We start from the raw sequence: 24,907 nt of genomic DNA, 5'->3' as shown, positions 1-24,907 counted from the left end.
TACTCGCTAGGGCGGGGGGCGCGTCACTGGGTTAGGTTAGGTTTTTTTTTTTTTTTTTTTATTATTTCACAGTTGACCCTCCGACATGTTTTATCAGAGTCTTTGTTTTTCTTTACTACATTTAGAGCTATTTTCTTTCTTCTATTTTGTTTGTTAATTTATTTCTATGTTGTGGTGTCGGTAGTGTGTATAGTTTTTTTTTTTTTTTAAAGAGGGGAATGCTTTATGCATACGCCGTGCCCCGGGGGGGACACGGAGTTATGCGAGATTCTCTCCCCTAATGGGAGCATACCCGCTAAACCACCTCTGTTCCTCCTGCGCATTGGTGACGGGGCTACGGGCACGCTTTCGCACTCCTCCGCAACCTTTTTTTTTTTTTTATTTTTTTTTTATACAAGGAGGAATGCTTAATGCATACTCCGTGTCTCGGGGAAGACACGCGAGTTATGTGAGATTCTCTCCCCGAATGGGAGCATACCCACTAAACCTCCTTGTTCCCTCATGGCCATACTGTGGGGCGCCACGGGATCGCGTGAGCTTGCCACCGCGACGCCCCACTGACCGCCCCGGGAGGGGCCCTCTCTGCGCCCTTAGGCGCTCCTCAAGACGACACCGTGCAATGCAGGTTCGGAATCCCCGCCTCCCCCGCTGGTGCCGCCAGGGTTTATAGAGACCCACCTCTTGGCCCCCGTCTTGATCAAGACAGGGGCCCGCGGTCCCGGTGATGGCCACCGGGATTACGCGATGGGACGCAGGATCACACGCCATCGCATAACAGCTCTGCAAGCAGAGTGCTACCGAGGTCGTGCTCCCACGTCCCGACCGACGGCCGCGACCCTAGTGGGCCGCGCCACCCTCCACACTCAAGGCTCACCCTCACCTTTCGCTGCCCTGAAAAGGGCAGTTACTCAGCTCGGGTTGGCCGCCCTCTCATGTACGGACCCACAAGTGGGCCCGCACCCTAACCTAACTTACATAACCAATTAATCTAATAGACGCGCCCTCTTTTCTGCGGGCTCACAAGGGGGCCCGCAGCCTAACCTAATGTGCAGGCTCGCATGGGGCCCGCCTAACCTAACTTAACCTAATAGACGCTCGCCTTGGGGCGAGCGCCGCCCTCTCTTCTGCGGGCCCACAAGGGACCCGCAGCCTAACCTACTTAACCTACTTAACCTAGCTTACCCTAGCTAACCTACCAGTGTTTGATTCGCGGGGCCGAAGCCCTACCCCAGCAATATGCCGGGGCGTTCCCCTATCCACCACCCGGGGACGCGCCACGTCGGAGTTCACCTCTCCGCGCACTCGGACAACCGAGCAGGTCCGTGGTTGGTGGGTAACCTAACTTAAAACCCCTCGGGCCCTCCATGCCGCCTTGTGGCTGGGTCACGGGAACACTTACGCAATCTTCCGCGACCCAGCCGGCGTTGTCCTCTCGGACTCTCCTCTTGTGGGGACAAAGATGTAGGGAGTCCCCACAACACACGTCTTAAGGCGCACCCGATACCAGGCGCGCCTAGTACCCGAAGGTTTGGCGGGCGATGGGCCAATAGGCCGTCCATCGCCCGGAGCTCTGCCATTACGGAGGCAGACGGCGGGTGTGCGCCTGCTGCCTGCGCCCGTCGCGACGACGGCGAAGAGGGTCCGCGGCTGCGTCCTCCTCCCGCCGACGTTCCGCCGCCTCCTTCAGCGCCATCACCTCTTCGCAGAAGGAGGCGACAGCGTTCCAGGAGCTCTCGCTACCCACCATCACGTTGACGACAGCGGGCAGCGAGAGGTCCGTCCCGATTTCTGCCACGAGTGCGGCGCGCTGGGCCGACCAGTGCACACACGACTCCAGAGTGTGCTGCGCCGAGTCCTCAGCGTGGCCGCACTCATGGCACCTCGCACTGGGCTCTCGCCGCGCAATCCGGCACAGATACGCCCCGAAACAACCATGTCCCGAGAGTACCTGCACCAGACGGAACGAGAGAGCCCCGTGCTTCCGACCCGTCCAGAGCTCGAGGACGGGCCGGATCGCCTCAATGGTGCGTTGGCCGGCGGACGCCGTAAGCAGCCGCTCCCGCCATACAGTGATGGTGACGAGCTGCGCCTCCGCCGCCCGCCGCCACGCACTCTCCTGATCCGGGGGAGGGATCTCCCCCCGGGATCGGGCTTCCACCCTCCGCCAGTAGGCGCCGGAGAGCACCTCCGCATCTAGGTCCCATGGCGGCGTCCCCGCCAGCACACAGGCCGCGTCGCATGACACGGTGCGATAGCCACGAGTTACTCTGACCGCCATGACCCTCTGCGGCTTTCGCAGCAGGGCTCGAGTCCGGGCGGTCAGAGTATCCGCCCAGATGGGTGCGCCGTAAAGCGCCATCGACCGCACCACGCCTGTGTACAGGCGACGACACCGCGAGCCCGGGCCGCCCAAGTTTGGCAGGAGCCGGCTAAGGGCCCCAGCTGCCCCCATGAGCTTCGGGACGAGACGCCGGAAGTGCTCTTCGAATTTCCATCGGCTATCGAGGACGAGTCCGAGGTATTTCATAGTGCCCCCGACGCCGATGGAAATTCCGCCCACCATGACCGCGGACTGGGTTGGAGGTGCTCGTCGAGGCCCGTGGAAATACATGGCCTCAGACTTGTGCAAAGCAACCTCCAAACGGCGTCAAGGGTGGACCTGCCAGTGCGGAAGCCGAATTGGTTGGCGCTGAGATTCGGCCCCACCCTCTCCAGATGCTGGACGAGACGAGCGGCAACGACACGCTCAAAGAGCTTGCTGATCTCGTCCAGCAGAACGATCGGCCGGTACGCCGACGGCTCGTGGGCCGGACGTCCATTCTTTTTGAGCAGGACCAGTTTCCCCTTCTTCCACTCACTCGGGAACTGGCCCCGCTCCAAGCAGGCTTGGAAAAGTGCCCGAATCCACGGTTCGAGCGGCTCCAGCGCTAGAACCCAGGCGCAACCGGGCACACCGTCGGGGCCGGGGGCAGTGTTTTTAGCGCGCATGCGCAACACCGCCGCCCTCAGCTCTTCCTCCGTTACCGGCGGTGCACCTGAATCCGCTCCTCCCTCTACAGTGGGGTCAGCCATTTCCGGCGCCACGAAACCGGCAGCTGCTGGCGGGAACAGGCCAGCGACCACCGTGTTGACTTCATGAGGCTGAAGACTCTGGGTGATGGGGGGACCCCTAGACCGGAGCTTTCGCCGCACGGCCTTGTAGGGCCTCCCGAATGGATCGATATCCAGAGTCTTCAGCATCTCGTCATTCGCCTTGTCCTTCGCCGCGCCGATCGCCGCCCGCAGGACCTGAATCTCACTTCTGTAGAGGGAGTAGAGCCGCTCTTCTTCCGTCGGGTCCCGACGCCTCCGCCGACGGTAGCGGGTGTACCGGCGTCTCGCCGCCACGCAAGAACCGCGCAGCAGCGTGTGCTCGGCGGTCCACCAGTACACCGGCTTTTTGGAGGGGACGGAACGGACCCTCGGCATGGCCCCGTCGCAAATACGCGACATGGCCGCACCCAACCGCGCCGCCTCCTGACCGACCTCGACCACAGACTCTCGGGGCGCGGAGAACCACGCCTCCACGAGAGCGACCTCGACCAGGAAATCCCGGTCCATCTGCGACAGCGACCAGCGTGGGCCCTCCCCGCTCGGGGGCCGGCCTGGGACTGGGCTCGGGTTGGACGAGGACGCGGAGATGTCGAACCTCACGTACCGGTGGTCCGATAGCGTCTCCACTTCCTCGACCACCCGCCAGCCACGAACACGGCGTGCCAAGACGGCATCGGCGAAGGTGACGTCAACGATGGAGCCGCCTTGACGCCGCACGCACGTGTTGACCGACCCCTGGTTAAGGATCACGAGTCCGGTCTCCACCGCCCAATCTTCCAACTCCCGGCCTCGCGGATCTGTCGCCGGGCACCCCCAAGCCGAGGATTTGGCGTTGAGGTCCCCCGCGACGAGCACCCGGGCGGAGCGACTTCCGCCTATCAGGACGCCGACCTCAGAAAGAAAAGACTCGAAGTCGGCGAGACTCCGATTCGGCGAGAAGTACACTCCGACCACCATGATGTCGCCGACGAGGGCCGAAACGTATCCCCGGCCTCGGACCACGTCCGCGAAGGCCGGAGAGCCTGCGATGGACCGGGATGTTATGTCTGCGTCTCCCACCCAATCGTCCCCAGCTGGGACCCGGTATGGCTCGGCCACCACCGCCACGTGGATGTTCCACTCCGCCATGCTCTGGAACAGAAGGTCCTGAGCTCTGGCGGAGTGATTGATGTTGGCTTGGAGGAAGTTGAGGGCCATTATTCCACGACCATAGCAACCTCCTCGGCCTGCGGCGGTGCCGCCTGTAGGGGTGAGGCAGTGGGCTGTCCGACCGTCGGGTTCTGACCGTCCCCACCTCCCTTCTTACTTCTCTTCCCCTTGGGTGGGGAGACGTAGGCTTTGTTGCCGACTCGGTGCTCCGCCGGCATGCCGGCCGCAGCGCAGACCACGCAGTGAGGCGCAGCGGTGCATCCGCGGGCCTTGTGCCCTGGTTGACCGCACCGGAAACAGAGTCCGGAGCGGTCCACCCCCTGGCACTGGCCGGATAGGTGCCCGGGAGTCAGGCACCTGAAACATCTCATTGGCCGGGCATCCAGCACCCTAGCCTGGGCGGACACCCAGCCCAGAAGACGACCAGCGGTCACGATCTTTTTCGCAGCCGCGACGGGACACTGGACAACCACTGATCCCAGTCCGTCGCGGCCGGTGGACATCACGCCGGCCCGCAGCTGCTCGGCGGGGCATCCTCCCGCTGCAGCAATCGCGGCGACCACCTCGGCACTGGTGGTAGAGTCGTCCAGGCCTGACACCCGTAGGGCCACCGACTTAGTAGGCCGGGAGACGCGAACGACTTCACTATCCAGGACTTCCCGCAGCCTTTGGGCCAGGGAGTCCGCCTTCTCGCCACTGGAGGCGCCTGGGAACTCAAAAATGCGACCCCCGTTGGCAGCCTTCCGAAGGCGAACGCCCTGGGCTCCAAGCTCGGCCGGGTTAATCCTCTCCTTTGCCGAGGCAATGACGCTTGCATAGGTGGCACCTCTCTCCGACGCACCCGGCTGCAGCGTGATGACCACCGCAGACGACCGGGGCGCGTGGAGTTTGGCGGCACCAGCCTTCTCCTTTTGTCGCCTTTTGGGCCCCACCTTTATCCACTCACCAACCGCGGGCTGCGACTGCTGCTGCCCGCGGTGGGTTCTTTTTCTTATTCTTCCTCCTCTTTCTCCTTCTCTTGCTCTTCCCCTTTTCCGCAGTAGCGGTTGAGGGGGCGCTCGTGCCCTGTGTCTCGGGCCGGCTCTGGGCGGGGCCCGGCGGGCGCTGCGGTGGCGCAGCGGGAGCCTTTCGTTGGGTGCCGCTGGTGCCTGGCTGGGCTGGCACTTTCTGCGTCGCCTGCCTGGCCGCTCCCTGGTCTCTTCCTTTAGCGGGCACCGTCGGCTGCCCCGCAAGCTTGGCAGCGTACGTGCTCCCGTCCCTCTTCTTATCGGCCGCAAGAGGCGGCCGCAGGTTCCTCTCCGGGAGGAGTCTGTCCTCAAGCGAGGAGGAGACTGCGGAACCCCGTTTCCGCAGATCCTCCTTTATAGCTGCTAACTCCTTATGGAGTGCATCCATCTCGGCCCGCAGGCGGGCGTTGTCCGCCTGGAGCTGGCATGTCTCCTCCGATAGTGTACGGGCCCCGAGGACTTCCACGGCTTCCTTAATTGATACCGCAGCGTCCTTCAGATCTTCCTCCTTTTGTTTGGCGCGAGCCTTGGCCGCGGCCCTCTTCTCTTGTTGGCGCCACCTTGCCGTCACTGGGGACGCCGTCCGTTCCTCATCCGTGGACCCCTCACTGAGGCGGGGCCGTTTGGCGCCGAGCATCGCTGCCATGGCATCCGAAATCGGCCCCCTTTCGGCAGCGACGGTGACGCTGCAGTCCGAATCGGACGCTGCTCCACCATCACACTCCATCCTGTCACATCTTGTCTTTCCCTCCGATGTATCGCTGAGTGCCGCGATCGGCAAGCGTTCCAGCCGCACTCTCGCCTCTTTCAGTTTGACGCCGTCCAGCGACGGGCGCCTCGTCACCTCCGAATCCAGATCACGTGCAATCGTTTCCATTATTCTAGCCTGAGTCGTCGTATAGGAAAAGCAGTCCTTGCCCCCCCCAGAATACGCGGGGCAGCCCGCGGCCGTGGCCACGGGGAGGGATTCTCCTCCGGCAGTGCCGGAGGTACCCTCCTGGGGTATTTCGTTTTGTTGGCTTGCCATCTCATACTTTGTCCAGTGTTGTCGGACACCGGAAACCGCCTTTAGGTAGCAGGGTGAGGTCCCCTAACATTGACGCACGACCTAAAAGGCCGCCATCCACCGACCGAGGTCCTCTGCAGTTTAAAGTGTTGCCGCACACCGACGTTTGCACGACCTGACCTAATCTGCCCTGCCGCGCCGAGGGCCTTGAAGGCCCTCCATCCTACGACCCCTAAGGGTCCACTGGTGTTTCCCGCGGGCCTGTCCGGTATGGGAGGCCCTATCCGGCATAGCCCCGCGGAAAAACACCCCTCCACTCCGCACGACGGCACCTCGGTGCACGCCGCGCCCAGCACCGCCCAAAGGGCGTGTACTCCTCCTCCGGGTAATTTTTTAGAGAGGTTTTCTTCCTCGCGACCCCACGCTCAGTGCGCAGGGCCCCCGGTCCGCTCAGTGCGGATTACGGTTTGCTTGGCGTCCACCGATCATAAAGACCAGTGGACGGCCAAGTGTGGTGTTGCCACCGGGTAATTTTTTTAGAGAGGTTTTCTTCCTCGCGACCCCACGCTCAGTGCGCAGGGCCCCCGGTCCGCTCAGTGCGGATTACGGTTTGCTTGGCGTCCACCGATCATAAAGACCAGTGGACGGCCAAGTGTGGTGTTGCCACCGGGTAATTTTTTAGAGAGGTTTTCTTCCTCGCAGCCCCGCGCTCAGTGCGCAGGGCCCCCGGTCCGCTCAGTGCGGATTACGGTTTGCTTGGCGTCCACCGATCAAAATGACCAGTGGACGGCCAAGTGTGGTGTTGCCACCGGGTAATTTTTTAGAGAGGTTTTCTTCCTCGCAGCCCCGCGCTCAGTGCGCAGGGCCCCCGGTCCGCTCAGTGCGGATTACGGTTTGCTTGGCGTCCACCGATCAAAATGACCAGTGGACGGCCAAGTGTGGTGTTGCCACCGGGTAATTTTTTAGAGAGGTTTTCTTCCTCGCGGCCCCACGCTCAGTGCGCAGGGCCCCCGATCCGCTCAGTGCAGATTACGGGTTATCCGACGGTGGCCGAAGCCCTCGCCCACCGGTCAAAGACCGGCGGACCCGCCATAGGGATAGCGCACCCCCAAAGTCCACCTCTGGCAGCCTCCTCCGGGTGGGTCGGCCCTGCACGCTGGACCAGTCCAGTCCGGCCCAAGACGAACGGTCCTACACGCTAGGCCGACCCTGGTTCCTCTTAGCTCCACCGTGGGAGGCAGCCACGGTTACTAGAGCCCCACCGCCACGACAAGGCGGGAACCGTTGGTGGGGAACCTTTTTTTTATTTTTTTTTTATTATTTTTTTTTTTTATTTTTTTTAACGTTGGGAAATGTGTTAAGCATACCGCCCGCCCTTCGGGGGGGCGGGCGGTTATGTGAGGCTCCCCCGGCGCCAATAGGGGCGCCGGGTATACTCACCAAAACCCAACGGTGTTCCACCTTCTCCGCTTGTGATGGGGCCGTGGGAACGCAATAGCACACCACCACGGCCCCGTCTGCGGATTGCCCGCCACGTGGAGATGCGGCGGGCCCTGCTTCCGCGACGACGCCTTCAGCAGAAGGCGCCGTCGACCTTCGCCGAGGACTCCCCGGAACACGTGGGGAGTCCTACAGCACGGGACCCTTGCGAGGCAGGCGGCGAACCCCGATTCGCCGCCCGCGGGTCCCTCACGGCGGCGCCCTGTCTAGCGCCACAAGGTGCGCTCGACGGCGCCGCCCCGGTCTCCTGCGGCGGATCGGGAGCGAGTCGACGGCGTCTTCCCGCGCCCGCTCCGCCGCTTCTTTCAGCGTCATAACCTCGACGCTGAAAGAGGAGACCGCCTTCCATACCTCCTCCCTGTCTGCCATAGCAGCTGCCATGACAGGCAGGGAGAGGTCCGTCCCAAGGACCGAGGACACGGCGACGCGCTGCTCCGCCCACGTTGGGCATGCCTCGCGCGTGTGTTGCGCCGTGTCCACCTCGCCGGTGCCGCAGTGGTGGCAGTCCGCGGTGGGCTCCCTTTTCACCACCCCACACAGATATGCCCCGAAGCATCCGTGCCCGGTGAGCATCTGAGTGAGGTGGTAGTTGGGGGCCCTGTGGCGGCACTCTACCCACTCCCGCAGGACGGGTCGGATCGCCGCCACCAACTGCCGGCTCGGTCCCGGGGACTCCAGCTCCTCCGCCCACCTCCGGAAGAGGTCGTCGCGAGCCTCCTCCCTCCACTGCTTGACCTCCGACGGATGCGGGCGGAGGTCACTCTCCTTCAATCGCCGATAGACCGCCGCGAGGACCTCGGCCTCGAGCGCCCACGGCGGGCTACCGGCGATCAGGCACGTCGCCTCGTATGACGCCGTACGGTACGCCCGAGCCACTCTCAGCGCCATCACCCGCTGCGGACGTCGCAGCAGGATGCGGTTACGGGCGCTGAGGGATTCCGACCATATGGGCGCCCCGTACAGCGCCATCGACCTCACCACCCCCATATAGAGGCGGCGGCATGTCCCTCCAGGGCCGCCCAGGTTTGGAAAGTTTGGAAGGCTCCCGGAAGGCCCATCGACCATCGAGGATGAGTCCTAGGTACTTCATGGTACCTGCGATGGTGATGGGTGTTCCGGCCACCGTTATTTGGGAGCCTCGAGGCGGCCCACGTCGATGCCCATGGAATGCCAGGGCCTCAGACTTGTTGAGCGCCACCTCGAGCCCCAGCCTCTGAATTCGGTGGACCACCTGGGCGACCCCCGCTGTGGCGAGAACCATCGCCTCGCGGTGTGTGCTGCCACGAGCAGTCACGAGGGTGTCGTCGGCGTAGCATATCAGGCCGACCCCCCGCAACATGTCACCGCGCAGCACCCAGTCGTAACCGATGTTCCACAGGAACGGTCCTAAGACCGATCCCTGTGGAACACCGCACGACATGGCCCGTCGGGCCCAGCCGTCTCTCGTGGGGTACACCACAGCCCTTCCGATAAAATAGTCCCGGATCAGCCTTTGCAGGTGGCCCGGAACACGGAAGTGCTGCAGTGCCTCCATCACCGCCGTCCAGGGCAGCGTGTTGAATGCGTTTGAAATATCCAACGACACAGCCACCAACACGCCGACCTGTGCGACTACCTCCTCGGCTAGGCCCTTGAGTCGGGACACCGCGTCGATGGTCGACCGGCCACAGCGGAATCCGAACTGCGCGTCGCTCAGATTTATGTGCTCGGCGAGACGAGCAACGAGCACGCGCTCGAAGAGTTTACTCGGCTCGCCGAGCAACACAATCGGCCGATACGCCGATGCCTGGTCGGGCGGGCGGTCATCCTTCTTTAGAAGGACGAGCCTACCTTCCTTCCACGAGCTGGGAAACCGGCCCTTTTCCAGGCATCTGGTGAAAAGGGCCCTAATCCGCCCCCCGAGCTCGGGAAGCGCCAGGTATAGTACCCGACCAGGCACACCGTCCATCCCGGGGGCGGTCTTCTTGAGGCGGAGCTTTACGGCGGCGTCCATCACCTCCTGCTCGGACACCGGCTCCACCTCATCGTTGACCGCCTCTCCTTCCTCCTCCGCCGGCAAGGCAGACCCTACCCGGTGCGGAAAGAGAGCCCCGACCACTTCCTCCGCCAACTGTGGCTCCATGGTAGTTGTTATGGGTGGAGCCCAGGGTCGAAGCTTCTTCCGCACCGCTCGGTACGGTCTGCCCCACGGGTCCTCCTCCAGCGTTTGGAGCCACTCCTCCCACGCTCCCTGCTTGGCCTTCGCAATGGCGAAAGAATCGCGAACGGTTACTCCAAAAAATTCCGGAGTGGCAGTTTAGAGCTCATTACAGGCTGAATAAGGAAGAGTTCCACTCGTTGTGTGACGAGCTCAGGCACAATACCAGTTTAAAAGGTTCGAAAACAACTTCACTGGAACTTAAGGTAAATTGATTTCTTATGATATATGTTTTTTTTAATATATGTGTGTTAAAAGGTGATTATGTATTTAATATGATTAATGTTAACTTTAGTCACTTTGAGTCTTATACTGACACAATTATTATATTTTAGGTGCTGACAGCATTGAACTTTTATGCCATGGGTTCATATCAGAAAGGTGTTGCTAATGAGGTACATATGAATCAAAAAAGTGTAAGTCGGTGTATCAGAGAGGTGACAAAAGCTCTGAATGAGATTTCAAATAAATGGATACAATTCCCACAAACAAGCACACAAAGAACTAAAATTAAGCAAGGGTAGGGGTTACTATATATAACTTCCGTCATTTTATTTTTATTATCTTGAGCACATACAACTACTTACAAATATTATTTTACAGATTTTATACTAAGTTTAATTTTCCTGGTGTAATTGGTGCCATTGATTGCACCCATGTGGCCATAGTTCGTCCAGCTGCAGATGTACTTTGTTTTTATAACATTTTTTTTTTTTTTTTATTTATTTATTTTCAGGAAAAAAATAACACTATTTACAAATTAATGTTCGCCAAACCCCTCACGTGGTTTGTAGGCGTCGCACCTTTTCAACTTTCCAAACACATAAATATAATCTTAATTAAATACAATTTTAAACTAACGCTATCAAGTTATTTCTTATTTATATATTTATTGCTGAGCTTTCAATCAAGAACAATTCATTGTTGATTGAAAGCTACAGCAGCATATTTTTCAATGTTTGCTTCAGTGAGCCCCTACTATTTACAGAACTATTCACAATTGAACTACGAACTAGTAAAGGTCTTAAGAATTTATTAAAAAGCTTTGGAGCCAAGTATTCTCTGGTTCGTTCGCCGTAATAATTATAAGCTCTGGCTTCGCGTACGTTACCCGCAGCGACAGCCCTCGTGTTATAATTATTAGTAATTACTTCTAAATCCGTAACCTTTTCATTTTTATAGTATAACTGTAACATTATTAGGTAGTGTGTTTTTTTATCAATAGGTAATATCTGACATTCTTTAAAGAGTTTATAATAATCGTGTTTATATTTATCTTTAAATTTTTTATCTACAATTAATTTCAATAAACGTAACTGTATATTTTTAATTTGATCTGTATAAGTTTTAAATGTTAACCCGTATGAACTTAAACCATAACTTATCACTGAATCTGCTAACGCATAGTATACCATGAACATAATATCTTTACTAACCACTCTTTTGAGCTGATATAATTTAGCCAAAACAGCTCTTAATCTGTTACAAACAGTATTTATATGCGGTCGCCAGTTAAAACAGCTATCTAACGTCAGACCTAAATACCGAAAAGTAGTAACACAGTCTACCCTTGGACAGTTACACCAATTCTGGTCGCTGCGGTGGAAGCAGTCAAATGAGTGGCCAATGACATGAACCCCATGTATTGCAGCCTTCTTTGCATTCCTATTGTAGGGTGAATATATATACATAGACTTTGTCTTCGCTATATTTAATAGTATACCGTTATCGTGCGCCCATTGAACCACTCGATCAAAATCATTCTGCATCAATCTTTCCATCCTCTTCAAATCTCTGCCAGCCACCAACAAGCACATGTCGTCTGCATACATGTACACCCTACAATTCTCGACCACGTTGACCACACTATTTACGTGCATGATGTACCCAACCGGCCCGAACACTGAGCCGGTTGGCACACCGAGCACTACACCCGCCTCTGCTCCCCTTATCCCATTAACAACCGTATACATTGACCTTTCTTTGAGGTAATTGTGGAAATATCTATTGATGGGACCACTGATACCACATTCTTCCATGGCCAGTAGTAATTGGTTATGCTGTAAGGTGTCAAATGCCTTTTTGAAGTCCACAAAAAGTGCTATGAGCTGATTGCCCTCACTTAATTCTTTATTGACATAATCGGTGAACTGCCCAAGAGCAGTGTCAGTGCTTCTTCCCTTTCTAAATCCGTGCTGACTGTCACTTATAATTTGATGCTTTTCTAAAAATGTACTAATCTGTGGTACAATAACTTTTTCAGCAATTTTATTGATTACTGGCAAAATAGCAATCGGTCTATAATTGGTATAATCTAAGTGATTACCTTGTTTAAATATAGGCCTTATGACTGCCTTTTTTAAACCGTTAGGATAGATCCCCTTCAAAACACACATATTTATAAGTTTACATAATACAATACTAATGTCATTCTTTACTGTTTTTAAGTCCTCAACTCTAATTTGATCCCACCCCGGTGATTTATGACAATCTAAACTATCAATAATTTTTATCACTTGATCAGCTCTGACATTGTTAAATCTAAATGATACATCACTTTTCTTTACATAACTATTTCTATCTAAAAATTTACAATCACAATTATGCTTTATTTTTACTATTTCTTCTGTAAATGTTTTAGAAAAAGTGGTGCATATATTATATAAATTATCTGTCATCCCTAAATATTTCATTATTGTGTCATCTACGGATAGTTTTTCCCTACCTAACCAATTATTAATATGTTCCCAAACTTTTTTACAGTCTCCCTTACACTTAGCTAACTGATCCTTTCTATATTTATTTTTAGCAGCATTAATTGCCTTATTCACAATGTTTCTATATCTAGTGTACTCCAACCTTAACACCATAGAAGTTGGGTCAGCTTTCCATTCTCTGAACAGTTGATTTTTTTTTGTTATTTTTTTAATTAAGCTATCATTTACCCATGGCTGCCTTGGTCTGCCGCGTTTAACCCTTGACGGTACCGAGCATTCAGAATAAATAGAACTAAAAGTATTACAAATTGTACTATACAATAACAACGGGCAGTCAATAGACAACATCCCTTGCCAATCTACATCAGCTAATTTTTTCTTAATCATAGTATTATCTAAAACATTTCTTTTTGCCTTACTATTAGTTTTATATAAACTCGACAAACTTTGTAATCTTACGCTAATGAGATAATGATCAGATATATCACAGGCGAACGTGTGCGCCTCTTCAAACTTAATAATATTGTTAGTCCGTACCCAGATGTGGTCAATGCAAGACGTCTGCAGGCGGCCGTCCGCGATCGCCGCACGCGTCGTCGCCGTGGCCGGGATGACGCACTGCAGTCCGTAGCCACACAAAGTGGTTTTATATTCATTCATTGTAGCGCACTGATGTTTACGCAGCAGGTCCAAATTCATGTCTCCAATCAGTACCACGGCCTCTGACTTGGGTATGCCTGCCAGGATTGCATCTAGGTGTTTGTTGAAATGTAGTTTGTTTTTATTGGGGGGTCTATAGACAGCAATTATATGATTTAAGTTATGTCCAATCTCAAGTTTACCATGTGTAATTTCCGCCGAGTCCATTATAATGTTATTGGTGTGAAAGTTTAATTTTTTGAGCGTGTATATAAGAACTCCTCCCCCTCTTTTATTCTGCCTTGTGTACATATAACTATCATAATTATTTATTGTATACAGAGAAGATTCACTTTCCTGAATATTTATCTCAGTTAAGATAATTACATCGATTTTGTACTGACATTTTTCTACCAATATCATTAATTTGTTGAAGTTTTTTCTTAACGACCGAATATTTAAATGAATTATATCAATCTCACGGTTCTCGGGTTTACTAAGAATGTAGTTACTCCAGCTTATGATATTTTCGTATTCTACGAATTTAAGTTCTTCATCAACTATTTCTAATAAATTGAATTTTATTTATTAAATATTACACAGTGTGGCGCGGCCCTTAGATGCATTATGTTGTGTCGCTGCTTACGTTTTCATTGCGAGTCGCACATTTTATCAATCGAGTAATATCCTCCTGTGACCTAATAGCATAAATTTTTTTATTTACTTCACTAGCCTTTACTAAAATTTTTGAATTTTGTACCCATATATACTTATACATTGGTTTCAGTTCTTTCTTTGCCAACCAAAAAATCTGTCGTAAATGTTTACTCAAGTCCTCATTGATATATATCCTACCAACATTACGGTCGCAGTAAATATCGTCGTTGGTTATGACTTGTTTACGTTGCTTGAGCCACTGTTCGCGCGCTGATTTTGTGCGCAGCGTAATTACGATAGGCAGCGGCCGAGATTGTTTGTCGGGTTTTTCTTGTCCTACCCTCTTAACTTCCTCGATATCTTCCATTGGCATTCCTACTTTTTTTGATAAAATAGTTATCACACTTTTTAAATCTTCGTTACCCTTTCTTTCTAAACCCACTATTTCTATGTTTCTCTCTTTCTCCTTTTGCTCCATATCGACAATCCTCTCTTCCAGTGCCTTATTACGTTTTTCTAAGTATTCAGCTTGTTGTTCTAGATATTTTATTTTATTTTCAGACTTTTTCTTAAACTCAAAAAGTTCCTGGTATTTCTCAGCATAAAAATCTACCGTTGTTTTCATGTCTTTCAGGCTTCTTTCAATTCTAAACACCACTCCCAGTTTTTTGTTTACTTCCATTATAAGTTGCTCAATTGGTACCGAGCTACCGCTGGTTTTGTCACATTCTGACTCGCTAACGCAATCCGCCATACAAAGATCGCACATCTCATTTTGTAAAAACTGAGTATTGTTTTTAACACACTTCTTATGGAATACCCCTTTACATTCCCCTTTGCACTTTAACACGTCTTCTTTACTTGTAGAAACAAATTGTTTGCACTTTTTACACTGTACCATGATTATTTTTTCTTTTTTTATTATTTATTTGCGTATAGACACGTCCGAACGCGGTGCGCGGGCGCTCGAATGTCTCCGAACGCGGTGCGCGGGCGCTCGAATGTGACACAGAATGTGACAGAAAAGGCTTTCATTCTCTTAATGTCCAAATGGTATGAACCTTTTTATGTTTGTTATAATAATTATAAGATAATTAAAGATTAATCTCAATTAAATATTTTAGGTATGTGACAGTGATCTCAGAATCACTAATGTTTATTTATTTATTTATTCTTTAGCACTTTTATAAGTACAAGGAGGACTTAATGCCTAAAGGCGTTCTCTACCAGTCATCCGGTATATGAGAGGAAAGTATAATTATGTGCAGGGCAGATATGAATTGAAGATACTATTTTACTAATACAGATATTATGTAATACAGTAATACATTAGAAAAAAAGTAAGTTTAAATTTATAAATATTGTATATGTAAAAGAAAGAGAATAAGATAAATACGAACTCTAGATTAATAAGTACAATAATAGCGAGAAGGCTTCTTATGAATGGAGTCTCATAACATAATGTTAATGCCAAGTTTGGTGGTGCAAGTCACAACAGTCATATCTGGGCAAGTAGCAGACTGCAAAGCCATATGGAGGCTCTGCAACTATCTGGCAAGTCCGTTTGGTTGTTGGGTAATTGTATTTTTAGTAGAAAAATATTCAACAGGTGATGTTCTATGTTAAATATTATTTGTAACTTTAATATTACTTATAACATTTTAGGTGACAGTGGTTACCCTCAAAGGAGCTACCTTGTGACACCTATTCTGAATGCAGAACCAGGATCTAGAGGAGAGAACTACACTAGAGTGCATGTCAAGGCCCGAAGCTGCATAGAAAGGGCATTTGGTTAAATATAGATTTTGATATTTGTTAGGTCAGCGTATCCTTTATTATCAGCATAACATGCTCATAGATTCAAGAGGAACTCCTACAGATGATGAAGAAGTAATTTTGTCCACTGCTCTTACACAACCAACTGTTGTTGAAAACGGGCTGGATGTGATTGTGGGGCGGGCTGTTAGGAATAGACTAATTATTGGCAGTTTTTAGTTTGGTTGAAGAAGCCCACACAATAATGTCTAAAAATGTATTTTTAAGAAGAAATATGATGAAGATGAATGTTTTACAAATTAAAAATAAACTTTATTTATATACAATTATTTTTTATTTCAATATTCACTTAAACATTAATTACACAAGTTACAACCAAAACCAATGTAAATGTTACATGTTTTTGCATTTGAGACTGCATCTCAAAGCATAAGCATTACATTAATAAGCCAGTGAGTGAGGGTCCTGGATGCCATTTCCCTCTCCTTTGAACTGATGATGGGGCAGCATATATATCATTTTGTTCATCATCTGAAATATCATGATAAAGTTAGTAAATATTAATATTTAAACTGTATATAATAAGATAAAACTAAACATTAAATTGTATCAATTGATTTTAATTTATTTATTTTACCCAAATGATTAAACAGAAACATGGGCAAATAAATTAGGGTACTAATTAAATATTTTTCTATTAATACAGTTACCAACTGAAGAATAGATTTGCATATCTCTTTTCTAAATGAAATAACAGGATTGTAATAAATTACTGTCAGTGATCTGCTCCAAAATTTGTATTTGGATAGATGGTTCCTCAACTGGAGGCTCCTCATTTGACTGTTCCTCTACTGGTAGTCCTAAAATATAAAGTTTGGGTGATGAAATGTGATATTTGTAGCTAGGAAAATGGCAACTACAAAACTATTGTTATTAAATACATGATTCAATAGCAAGGGCACTTGCAAAGAATAAGTAAAATAAAAAAGGATGTGTCTGCCAGCATAACAAACATGCTTCAGAATGAATGTCTTGTTTTATGTTTACAATCATTATTACATTAGAACCAACCTTGATCCATTGCTCCATAGACTTGTCAGGATCACTACCTACCTGACCCAGCAACATCTTTAATGGTTGGCAAAGTTCCTGGCGCCTCACTCTTCCCTGCGGGGTGTTTACCATTTTAAATACGTTATTGACGTACCTTTCCATAAATTCCACCATTATGGCGATTTGCACACTGCTTGCGTTTTTCGAATTCATTTTACAAAACGTAAATTGAAACACAAACACTTCACTAAACTTTTGTATTTTTACCGCGAGAATATTTGAACTTTATACGTCAAATTCAAATGACACAATGTTCATCGTCAAGTATAGACAATAATTTGTTTTTTTTTGACGATTTACCTTCGTCTGCACGAAAGCGACACCTCCGTGAAGTTGGCCCCCTCACTATAATTTTTTTAACTTTTTTTTACGCAAATCGTTTGAGAGGGTTTGAGAGAAAAGAAATATCGTTTGAGAGTTCCTACTTTCTCCGTAAAAACAATTTCAAATTCTAGTGTGAAGTTGGCCCCCACACTTTACTTTTTTTTCTTTTTTTCAATGCGAATCGTTAGAGAGTCGTTTGAGAGACATTAAGAGAAAAGAAATATCGTTTGAGACTTTTTACTTTTTCTGTAATAAATATTTTAATTCTGGGCATCGAAAGTTACTAATCGATTTTTCTTTTTTTCCGAATTAAATATGGCAATCATGCACTTGGACGTTTCAAATTTATTGTGTAGGTAGAAAATGGTAAGAGAGTGATTGAGAGAAAAGAGAAATCGTTTGAGAGTTAATACTTTTTCTGAAATATATATTTCAATGTCGGAATCGAAAGTATCAAATCGATTTTGCTTTTTTCCGAATTAAATATAGCAATCATGCACTTAGACGATTCAAATTTATGGTGTAGGTAGGGAATGGTAATAGAGTGATTGAGAGAAAACAGAAATCGTTTGAGAGTTAATACTTTTTCTGAAATATATATTTCAATTTTTGAGATTTGTAACTTTTGATTCCGACATTGAAATATATATTTCAGAAAAAGTATTAACTCTCAAACGATTTCTCTTTTCTCTCAATCACTCTCTAAGCATTCTCTACCTACACAATAAATTTGAAACGTCTTAGTGCGTGATTGCTATATTTAATTCGGAAAAAAGGAAAATCGATTTGATACTTTCGATTCCGACATTGAAATATATATTTCAGAAAAAGTATTAACTCTCAAACGATTTCTCTTTTCTCTCAATCACTCTCTTACCATTCTCTACATACACAATAAATTTGAAACGTCCAAGTGCATGATTGCCATATTTAATTCGGAAAAAAAGGAAAATCGATTTGTAACTTTCGATGCCCAGAATTAAAATATTTATTACAGAAAAAGTAAAAACTCTCAAACGATATTTCTTTTCTCTTAATGTCTCTCAAACGACTCTCTAACGATTCACATTGAAAAAAATAAAAAAAAGTAAAGTGAGGGGGCCAACTTCACACTAGAATTTGAAATTGTTTTTACGGAGAAAGTAGGAACTCTCAAACGATATTTCTTTTCTCTCAAACCCTCTCAAACGATTCTCAAACGATTTGCGTAAAAAAAAGTTAAAAAAATTAAAGTGAGGGGGCCAACTTCACGGAGGTATGCTTATTGTACTCTTTCGTCATCTTTATGATCGAACGACGTCATCGATGTCGTTGTAAATACAGCTTTCTGATGAAGACAGTATATCAGTGCCCAGTTGGCACACCTAAAAGCCACTGCTTGGAAATTGAATTGAATTGAATTGATGAAGACAGTGGGGCTTTGATTTAAAATGATTGAGGCAACACTCTTTGCGTCCCATTCATTGTAAATGTTTGGAATCAAATAAAAGTTTTGTTGTTCACTCGACACCTACAATTTATTTATTGGACTTTATCGCATTGGAAAGAGATTAAAAAATATTTAAGCTTTTCATTTAAAGTGATATTGTGACAAGCTCAGCGTGAACGTATCCGGGGTGGGTCGACGGGTACGCTCCCGATTCGAAATGGCGCCACGCAGTCTGGAAAATGGCGACGTATTAAACAGGGAACAAACATTTTTATTGCTCACAGTTAAAATAATTTAATCTGCATTTTGTTAATTAATTATTTTATATATCTTATACAAATTTTGAAAAGAATGGATTTTATAATTGTTGAACAAAACTCATTTTCTTTGTTCAAATATTCCTTGTACAAAGTAAAGATATAAAGAAGTAAGTGTACAAACACTTTTAATGGCGAAATATTTTTATAGGGTACAGCAGAGTAACATAAAACCATTAATAAGCCTCTTACCCGATCCGTCTAAGTCAACATTGGAGGATGGGGTAGGGGGAGGAGAGCGTTGCCATGACGCCCGGGGGCGCGGACCCGAATTTTATCGATTGATACAGCAGCCGGGTACAGGGAGAGCTCTGAGCCAAGCTAACACGATTCAACGCCCGTGTTTGCGTATTCCGACGGTTTAGGAGGGTTTTGACATACAGTAACACGTAGGATCCTATTTAAATAGCTACTATACAAACTCCCGCTCACCAAATTGCTTCTTACGTAGTATGTAATTTTCATCATGAAGTCTGATTATGTAAATTATATAACCTAAAATTTTACTTCTTTAGATCTTAACTTTGGTTAGAGAACAAAGTTAAATTTTGTAAAAAGAGCACAAGTTAAATATCATAAAAGTAACTTGGTATCGGACATCGTATTTTTATCATTATTATTAGATGTTTAATGCCATTCAACAATGCCATTAGCTTATTAAAAATAAAAAAATAAACAAAATCCTAAAACAAAACGTTCGATTTAAAAAAAAACAAAAAAGCAAACTCATATTAAAAATGTAAAAGAGCTTATAACCCAAAAGCGTAAATGGCAAATAAAAAATGGAGCAGTAGTTACAGCACATCGAAAACATAACTCTCCGAGCGATTTTTGACTGGAGATAAAGGGAGCATGGGGTCGCAAGGGTTGCCACGACTCTCTGAATGTCTCAATGTCTCACAAAACCTCCCCATGTGAATTGTTACCAGTTGCGCATATTTTTACTCGCAAAACAATCCTTTGTGTTCGCAGCACTAACTCATGTCCGATCATAAATAAATGTGTATTAATTTATTTATGTCTTTTACCGAAGTTTCCACTATGATATATTAAAAAAAAAATATCATCCATCTCTAAAGATTATATATTATATAGCTGTCGTTCGCGACTACATCCGCGCGAAATTAAAAAAAACAGCGTATTATAAGCCTATGTGTTCTTCCAAAATATTTTCTACATCTGTGCCAATTTCCATCAAAATCCGTTTAGCCGTTCCGGAGATACCTTCTAACAAACATCCATCCATTTAAACTTTCGCATTTATATTGTTAGTAAGATTAAAAAGTAATAAATAAGAATGAACTTAACAAAATAGGTTGTATATAATTTTCCTTATAGGTAAATTTGTAATGTAAATAACCACACTGGGGATATTTATCACAAAAAAGAGGAGGCCGTTTTCTCGTCTCACTTTTGTACTCCGGATTAGGTATCTATAGATATAAATTAGTATCTATGCTAATCTCATTTTCTCTTTGCAATTATAATAATATGTTTATTACAGTGAAAGTGCAACTTAAAATCCATAAAGATAAAATTACACGAAACAATAGAAACGAAATAAAGAACAACCACAAAGAAAACGGGCAGATATAATTTTTTTCCAAACGACGCCGAAAAAATTCGTAAAAAGTATCACGGAGTCCGATTAACACAATATCCTTGAAGATGTCCCTCACAAAAAGGGGCACGAGGGGACAAAAGTCCGGGATACGGTTCCCATTGAGGCGTGGGGGCAAGGGGTGACCACCCTCTCCCCGAACAAAATAACGCTCTCGCTCCATAGTGTCCATAATGTATACTTGAGAGTGGACCGTGAAAAGAAATGAGCTTTAGGGAAGATAGTAATTTTTTAACAGTAATATCACAAAACAATCTCCATACAATAGTTGTAAAAACTATTCTAATCAGTACTTGATAATATGTTTAGCGAATCTAATACAAGGGTAAGACTATGTTGATGTTATAACCCCTTGATCAAGATAATATTTAAGGAGTAGTAATGGATACGATACGACCTTACGATTTCATATTTGCTAGACCATTTACTAATTTCACTTAGAAACTTACAACGAATATTAAATTCATCAGTCGGTATCAACTTACTACTTGGTTTAAGAAAATAGATTGTATACCAAAACTAGATACCTTATAGGAGACCTGGGGAAAGCATCCTACGCCATGTAATACGTCGTAATATTGTATTTAATTTATATTTGAACGTAAATGTTCACACTGTGAGTAGATAAGGCGGACCCCGCACCTTTTAACTTGTAATTGGGGTCCTGAATGACTCGCGATTATGTTGATTGAATGTTTCCTATATATGACCACTTTTAAATCAAATTTTATATGAACATTTTTATAGCGTAGACTTCGTACGTGGAATTAAAAGCACTGAGCCTAAGGGCTTTTTCAGACTGTAATCTAGCTCTGTCGTTCTGGAATTAGATAGTAACCAAGAACCATACATGAATCCATTCAAACTTTAGTATTTATAATCTTCGTAAGATTTATTGTGAGGAAAAGACGTGTTTACAAAAATATTAAACAGGCCTGAAATTGTCAGTGTAACAACACTGAAGTGAACAAACCAATGACTCTGCAATGACTATATTTAAATAAATAACAAATAATTAAGAAATATAAAGAACAAGGGTAATCGACAGCCAAACGTCATGAAGCAATATATCAATGTGATTGTCAATAATAGAAAACTACATAAGCTATCAAAATAGCAAAAAGGTCCGCAACATCCTCCCCCTCGTGCAGCTAAGCACAAACTGGTTATTCAAACCAAGGTCAGTCAAGGCCTTAGGTGGAGAGCCTAACCAGCTTTCGTACGGGTCAGTGTAGCGTTCCCCCTGCTGTTGCAACGTCCACTACCCTTATCGCGCCATTGAATTGACAATGGCTTCTGCCTCGGCTAGTAAACTGCTTAGGGTTTCTTCTTTCGGAGCTCGTTCGGTTAATGTTGCGTTCAGAGCCACCTTTACTGATCGCACCAAGCGCTCCCAACATCCTCCAAAATTAGGTGTCGCAGGTGGGGTGAACTTCGCGAGTATACCTTGAGTGCTTGTGAAATCTTCGACATTTTCTCCGTAGAACTCTCTGAGAATGCGATTGGCACCAACAAAGCAGGTTCCGTTGTCCAAGAAAACAGTATTTGGAGAGCCCCGTCTTGCAATGAACCTTCTAATAGCCATGATGGCAGAGTCAGTTGATAGACTATGTACCATCTCCAGGTGAAGGGCTCTGACAGTTAAACAGGTGAAAAGAGCCACATAACGTTTTTCATGCCTGCGCCCGATAGTGACGCTTATGGGGCCGAAGTAGTCCAGGCCCGTAAAAGTAAAGGGCCGTCGATGGTGAGCTAATCTCTCAGGTGGCAGATCTCCTGTTTTCGGGTTTACCGGCAAGGACTTTCTTATTCTGCATAGTAGACAATCTTTAGCTACTGGCTGACGACCGTCAAGAAGGATGGGGAAGCGCGTGTCAGGATCAATGCCTTCTGCGGCTTTAATTCTTCCGGCTAACCGCAGTAATTTGTCCTCTCCCAAAGCGGGTGACAGTTTTCTGAGACGACTGTTCGGAGGATGACATGAAGAAATTCTATGGAAAAGCTCTCGAGCTGTGTTCGTTGCAGAATTTGCCTTTCAGCGGCCTTTATTAAATCTGCACTAAGAGGATAGGGTAGTGGACGCTGAAGGATGGCGGGCACAAGCAACTTCGCCTTTCAATTTAGAATTTCTAAAGGAAGCCAAAATAACACCAAACTTTGCCGCAGCTTGAAGTACCCGGGCTGTGGCACGTAATAAGCGCTGCCAATTACTAAAATTGGCAAAAATAGCTGTGACAGGTGTCGGTAACTCTTCGACAAAGGAAGTTAGTCCGACCAACTCAAAACTATTGGTCTTGAGTTCATCGGTATTTGGTGATACCTCGGCTCTGTAGGCCAGTCCTCAACGGATTTAAAACGAAAAGATGGTCCGCGAAACCATCTGTTACGCGTCGAGGTTATTGATTGCGTTCTGGTAGCGTCATCGGCACATTCAAGTCTGTTGGTACCCATCGCCAGATGCAAGAGTTTTCAAAAATTTCGCCTAAACGATGGGCAACAAAAGGCTTAAAGAGCGCGCACCACTACGTAACCATTGAAGGACTGTCATAGAATCAGTCCAAAAGAAAGTATGTGCCGGTTGTTTTCTATGACTGTCCTTAAAGGTGACCGCGTGACGAGAAGCTATTAAAGCGGCCTGGAGCTCTAAACGTGGGATAGAGGTAGGTTTCAAGGGTGTAACTCTTGCCTTACTAGAGATGAGAGAAAGCTCGATGTTGCCGTCTGAGTACCAAAGACGCCAATGAGCGACACACGCGTTCGCGAGCTCACTTGCTTCAGCAAAAACGTGTAACTGCCTCTGAGTTGGTTCAGAGTTTTTAGAGTTAGAATACCAATACGGAATTTCCAAAGAAGTTACTTTTGACAACTCTTGAAACCAATCAGACCACCTTAATGCTTCCGTGGTTGGAACTCGGTGTCCCAAGCGACATTAGACCTCCACGTTTGTTGAAATAAAATTCGACCCTTTACGACTATTGGAGCGTCCTTATCTTGCTCCCTGATCCTTACTTGAGGGAACATTTCCCGGACATCAGCAGTGAGAGCGATACGGCCCTCGCGAAACCGAAGTAAAATACCTAACAAGGGCTGAAGCAGGTCTGGACCAGGAAGCAACAAAGAGTTTAGGCTCACGTTCTCATTCGTGATTGCGGCATCGTGAACTACACGAAGTTTACGTTTCCAAGGGTGGTACACGCCAAAATGGGCTAAACAGAGCCTCATAAAAGAAGATATAGAATTACGTACCTTATTCGTTATCGTAATTAACTCTTTTAAGTAATATCCCAAACGTGGTAAATTTTTTAGAGCGGAGACTTCCCTAAATACTATAATTTCAGGGCGAGCGAAGTTCTCCTCCAGAGCTCTAATTATATCGGTCGGTTCGTCAGTAGCCAGCAACAGTGACGCGACTGCATCTCGGGCCGCGCCGCGAAGTGCATTTTGTAACCTACTAATATTTTCAATATCTGAAAAATTGCTTTTGGTTAAATCAAAAATACGTTTAAAATGTAGTTTATGATGGTGCGAAGTAGCAAGCGCCTTGGCCGCAGCTGCAGTGTCAGCAACAGCTTGAAGCAGGCTACTCCGATCAAGCTCCGTGGATATGAGCGGTCGCGTTAACACGGCCGCCTCGGACGCTTTTGTGATGTTTGAAAGTTGCTTCTGAAGAACAAAACGGTTAATAGGGGATGCAGTTGACCTAGTGGCCGGCAGAGATGCCTGGTGGCCGGGAGGCGGAACCACTAATGGCTCGCGCCCTACTGCGGGAATGCCTCTATTACCTGTATCTTCGCCAACGCATAGCACGGCCGCCTCGGACGGCCTCGTGACGTTTGAAAGTTGCTTCTGGTGAAAAAAACGGTTAATAGGGGATGCAGTTGACCCAGTGGCCGGCAGAGATGCCTGGTGGCCGGGAGGCGGAACGACTAATTGCTCGCGCCCTACTGCGGGGATGCCTCTAAAAACTGTATTTTCGCCAACGCATAGCACGGACACGTTGGATGCTTTAGTGACGTTTAAAAGTTGCTTCTGAGGAACAAAACTGTTAATAGGGGATGCAGTTGACCCAGTGGCCGGCAGAGATGCCTGGTGGCCGGGAGGCGGAACCACTAATGGCTCGCGCCCTACTGCGGGAATGCCTCTATTACCTGTATTTTCTCCAACGCAAACTGGCTGTCGTAAACTTTGTACCCATCTTTCTGTTCTTTCCACACTTACTTTGGCAGAACCACTGTGACTGCTGCGACTTAAAGTGGCTTCCGCGTCGAGAGCGGCAAGTTCGGCCTGCAATTCGCCCTCCTCTACCTGCTGGCGGAGTGCTGCCAGCCGACTTTCTCGTTGCCTCTCGCGTTCGGCCAGCTG

General features: G+C 47.6%; 2 protein-coding genes and 1 long non-coding RNA gene across 3 annotated transcripts; 1 reads left to right on the top strand and 2 right to left on the bottom strand.

Moving 5' to 3' along the window:
- Positions 1-4,289: 4,289 nt before the first annotated feature.
- On the bottom strand, positions 4,290-6,276 carry LOC123723037. The gene is made up of 2 exons (XM_045685577.1): positions 5,219-6,276; positions 4,290-5,160 (listed from the first exon to the last, which is right to left on the bottom strand). Exons 1-2 carry the CDS (start codon positions 6,274-6,276, stop codon positions 4,290-4,292), a joined length of 1,929 nt encoding a protein of 642 aa, XP_045541533.1.
- A 3,618-nt stretch (positions 6,277-9,894) lies between these two features.
- On the top strand, positions 9,895-15,761 carry LOC123723036 (putative nuclease HARBI1). The gene is made up of 7 exons (XM_045685576.1): positions 9,895-10,158; positions 10,288-10,472; positions 10,556-10,655; positions 14,986-15,018; positions 15,090-15,119; positions 15,429-15,540; positions 15,631-15,761. The coding sequence occupies exons 2-7, from the start codon at positions 10,315-10,317 to the stop codon at positions 15,759-15,761; spliced, it is 564 nt and encodes a 187-aa protein (XP_045541532.1). The 5' UTR covers positions 9,895-10,158; positions 10,288-10,314.
- A 481-nt stretch (positions 15,762-16,242) lies between these two features.
- Positions 16,243-16,868, bottom strand: LOC123723375. Its single transcript, XR_006756718.1, has 3 exons — positions 16,813-16,868; positions 16,515-16,601; positions 16,243-16,272 (listed from the first exon to the last, which is right to left on the bottom strand). It is a non-coding gene; the product is annotated as an uncharacterized LOC123723375 (long non-coding RNA).
- Between the last annotated feature and the right edge of the window lie 8,039 nt (positions 16,869-24,907).

This window comes from Papilio machaon, chromosome W (genome assembly GCF_912999745.1).
Source record: "Papilio machaon chromosome W, ilPapMach1.1, whole genome shotgun sequence".
Classification (NCBI taxonomy): Eukaryota; Metazoa; Arthropoda; class Insecta; order Lepidoptera; family Papilionidae; genus Papilio; species Papilio machaon.
The sequence above is the reverse complement of the archived record's forward strand: the minus strand, read 5'-3'. Positions and strand labels throughout refer to the sequence as shown.

Coding starts and splice junctions, on each gene's coding strand:
- LOC123723037 (XM_045685577.1), bottom strand. CDS start 6,276: ATGGCAAGCCAACAAAACGAAATACCCCAGGAGGGTACCTCCGGCACT. Junction 5,161..5,218: donor AATAAGAAAAAGAACCCACC/GCGGGCAGCAGC, acceptor GGGGCCCAAAAG/GCGACAAAAGGAGAAGGCTG.
- LOC123723036 (XM_045685576.1), top strand. CDS start 10,315: ATGGGTTCATATCAGAAAGGTGTTGCTAATGAGGTACATATGAATCAA. Junction 10,473..10,555: donor AGAACTAAAATTAAGCAAGG/GTAGGGGTTACT, acceptor ATTATTTTACAG/ATTTTATACTAAGTTTAATT. Junction 15,019..15,089: donor ATTCTCTTAATGTCCAAATG/GTATGAACCTTT, acceptor TAAATATTTTAG/GTATGTGACAGTGATCTCAG.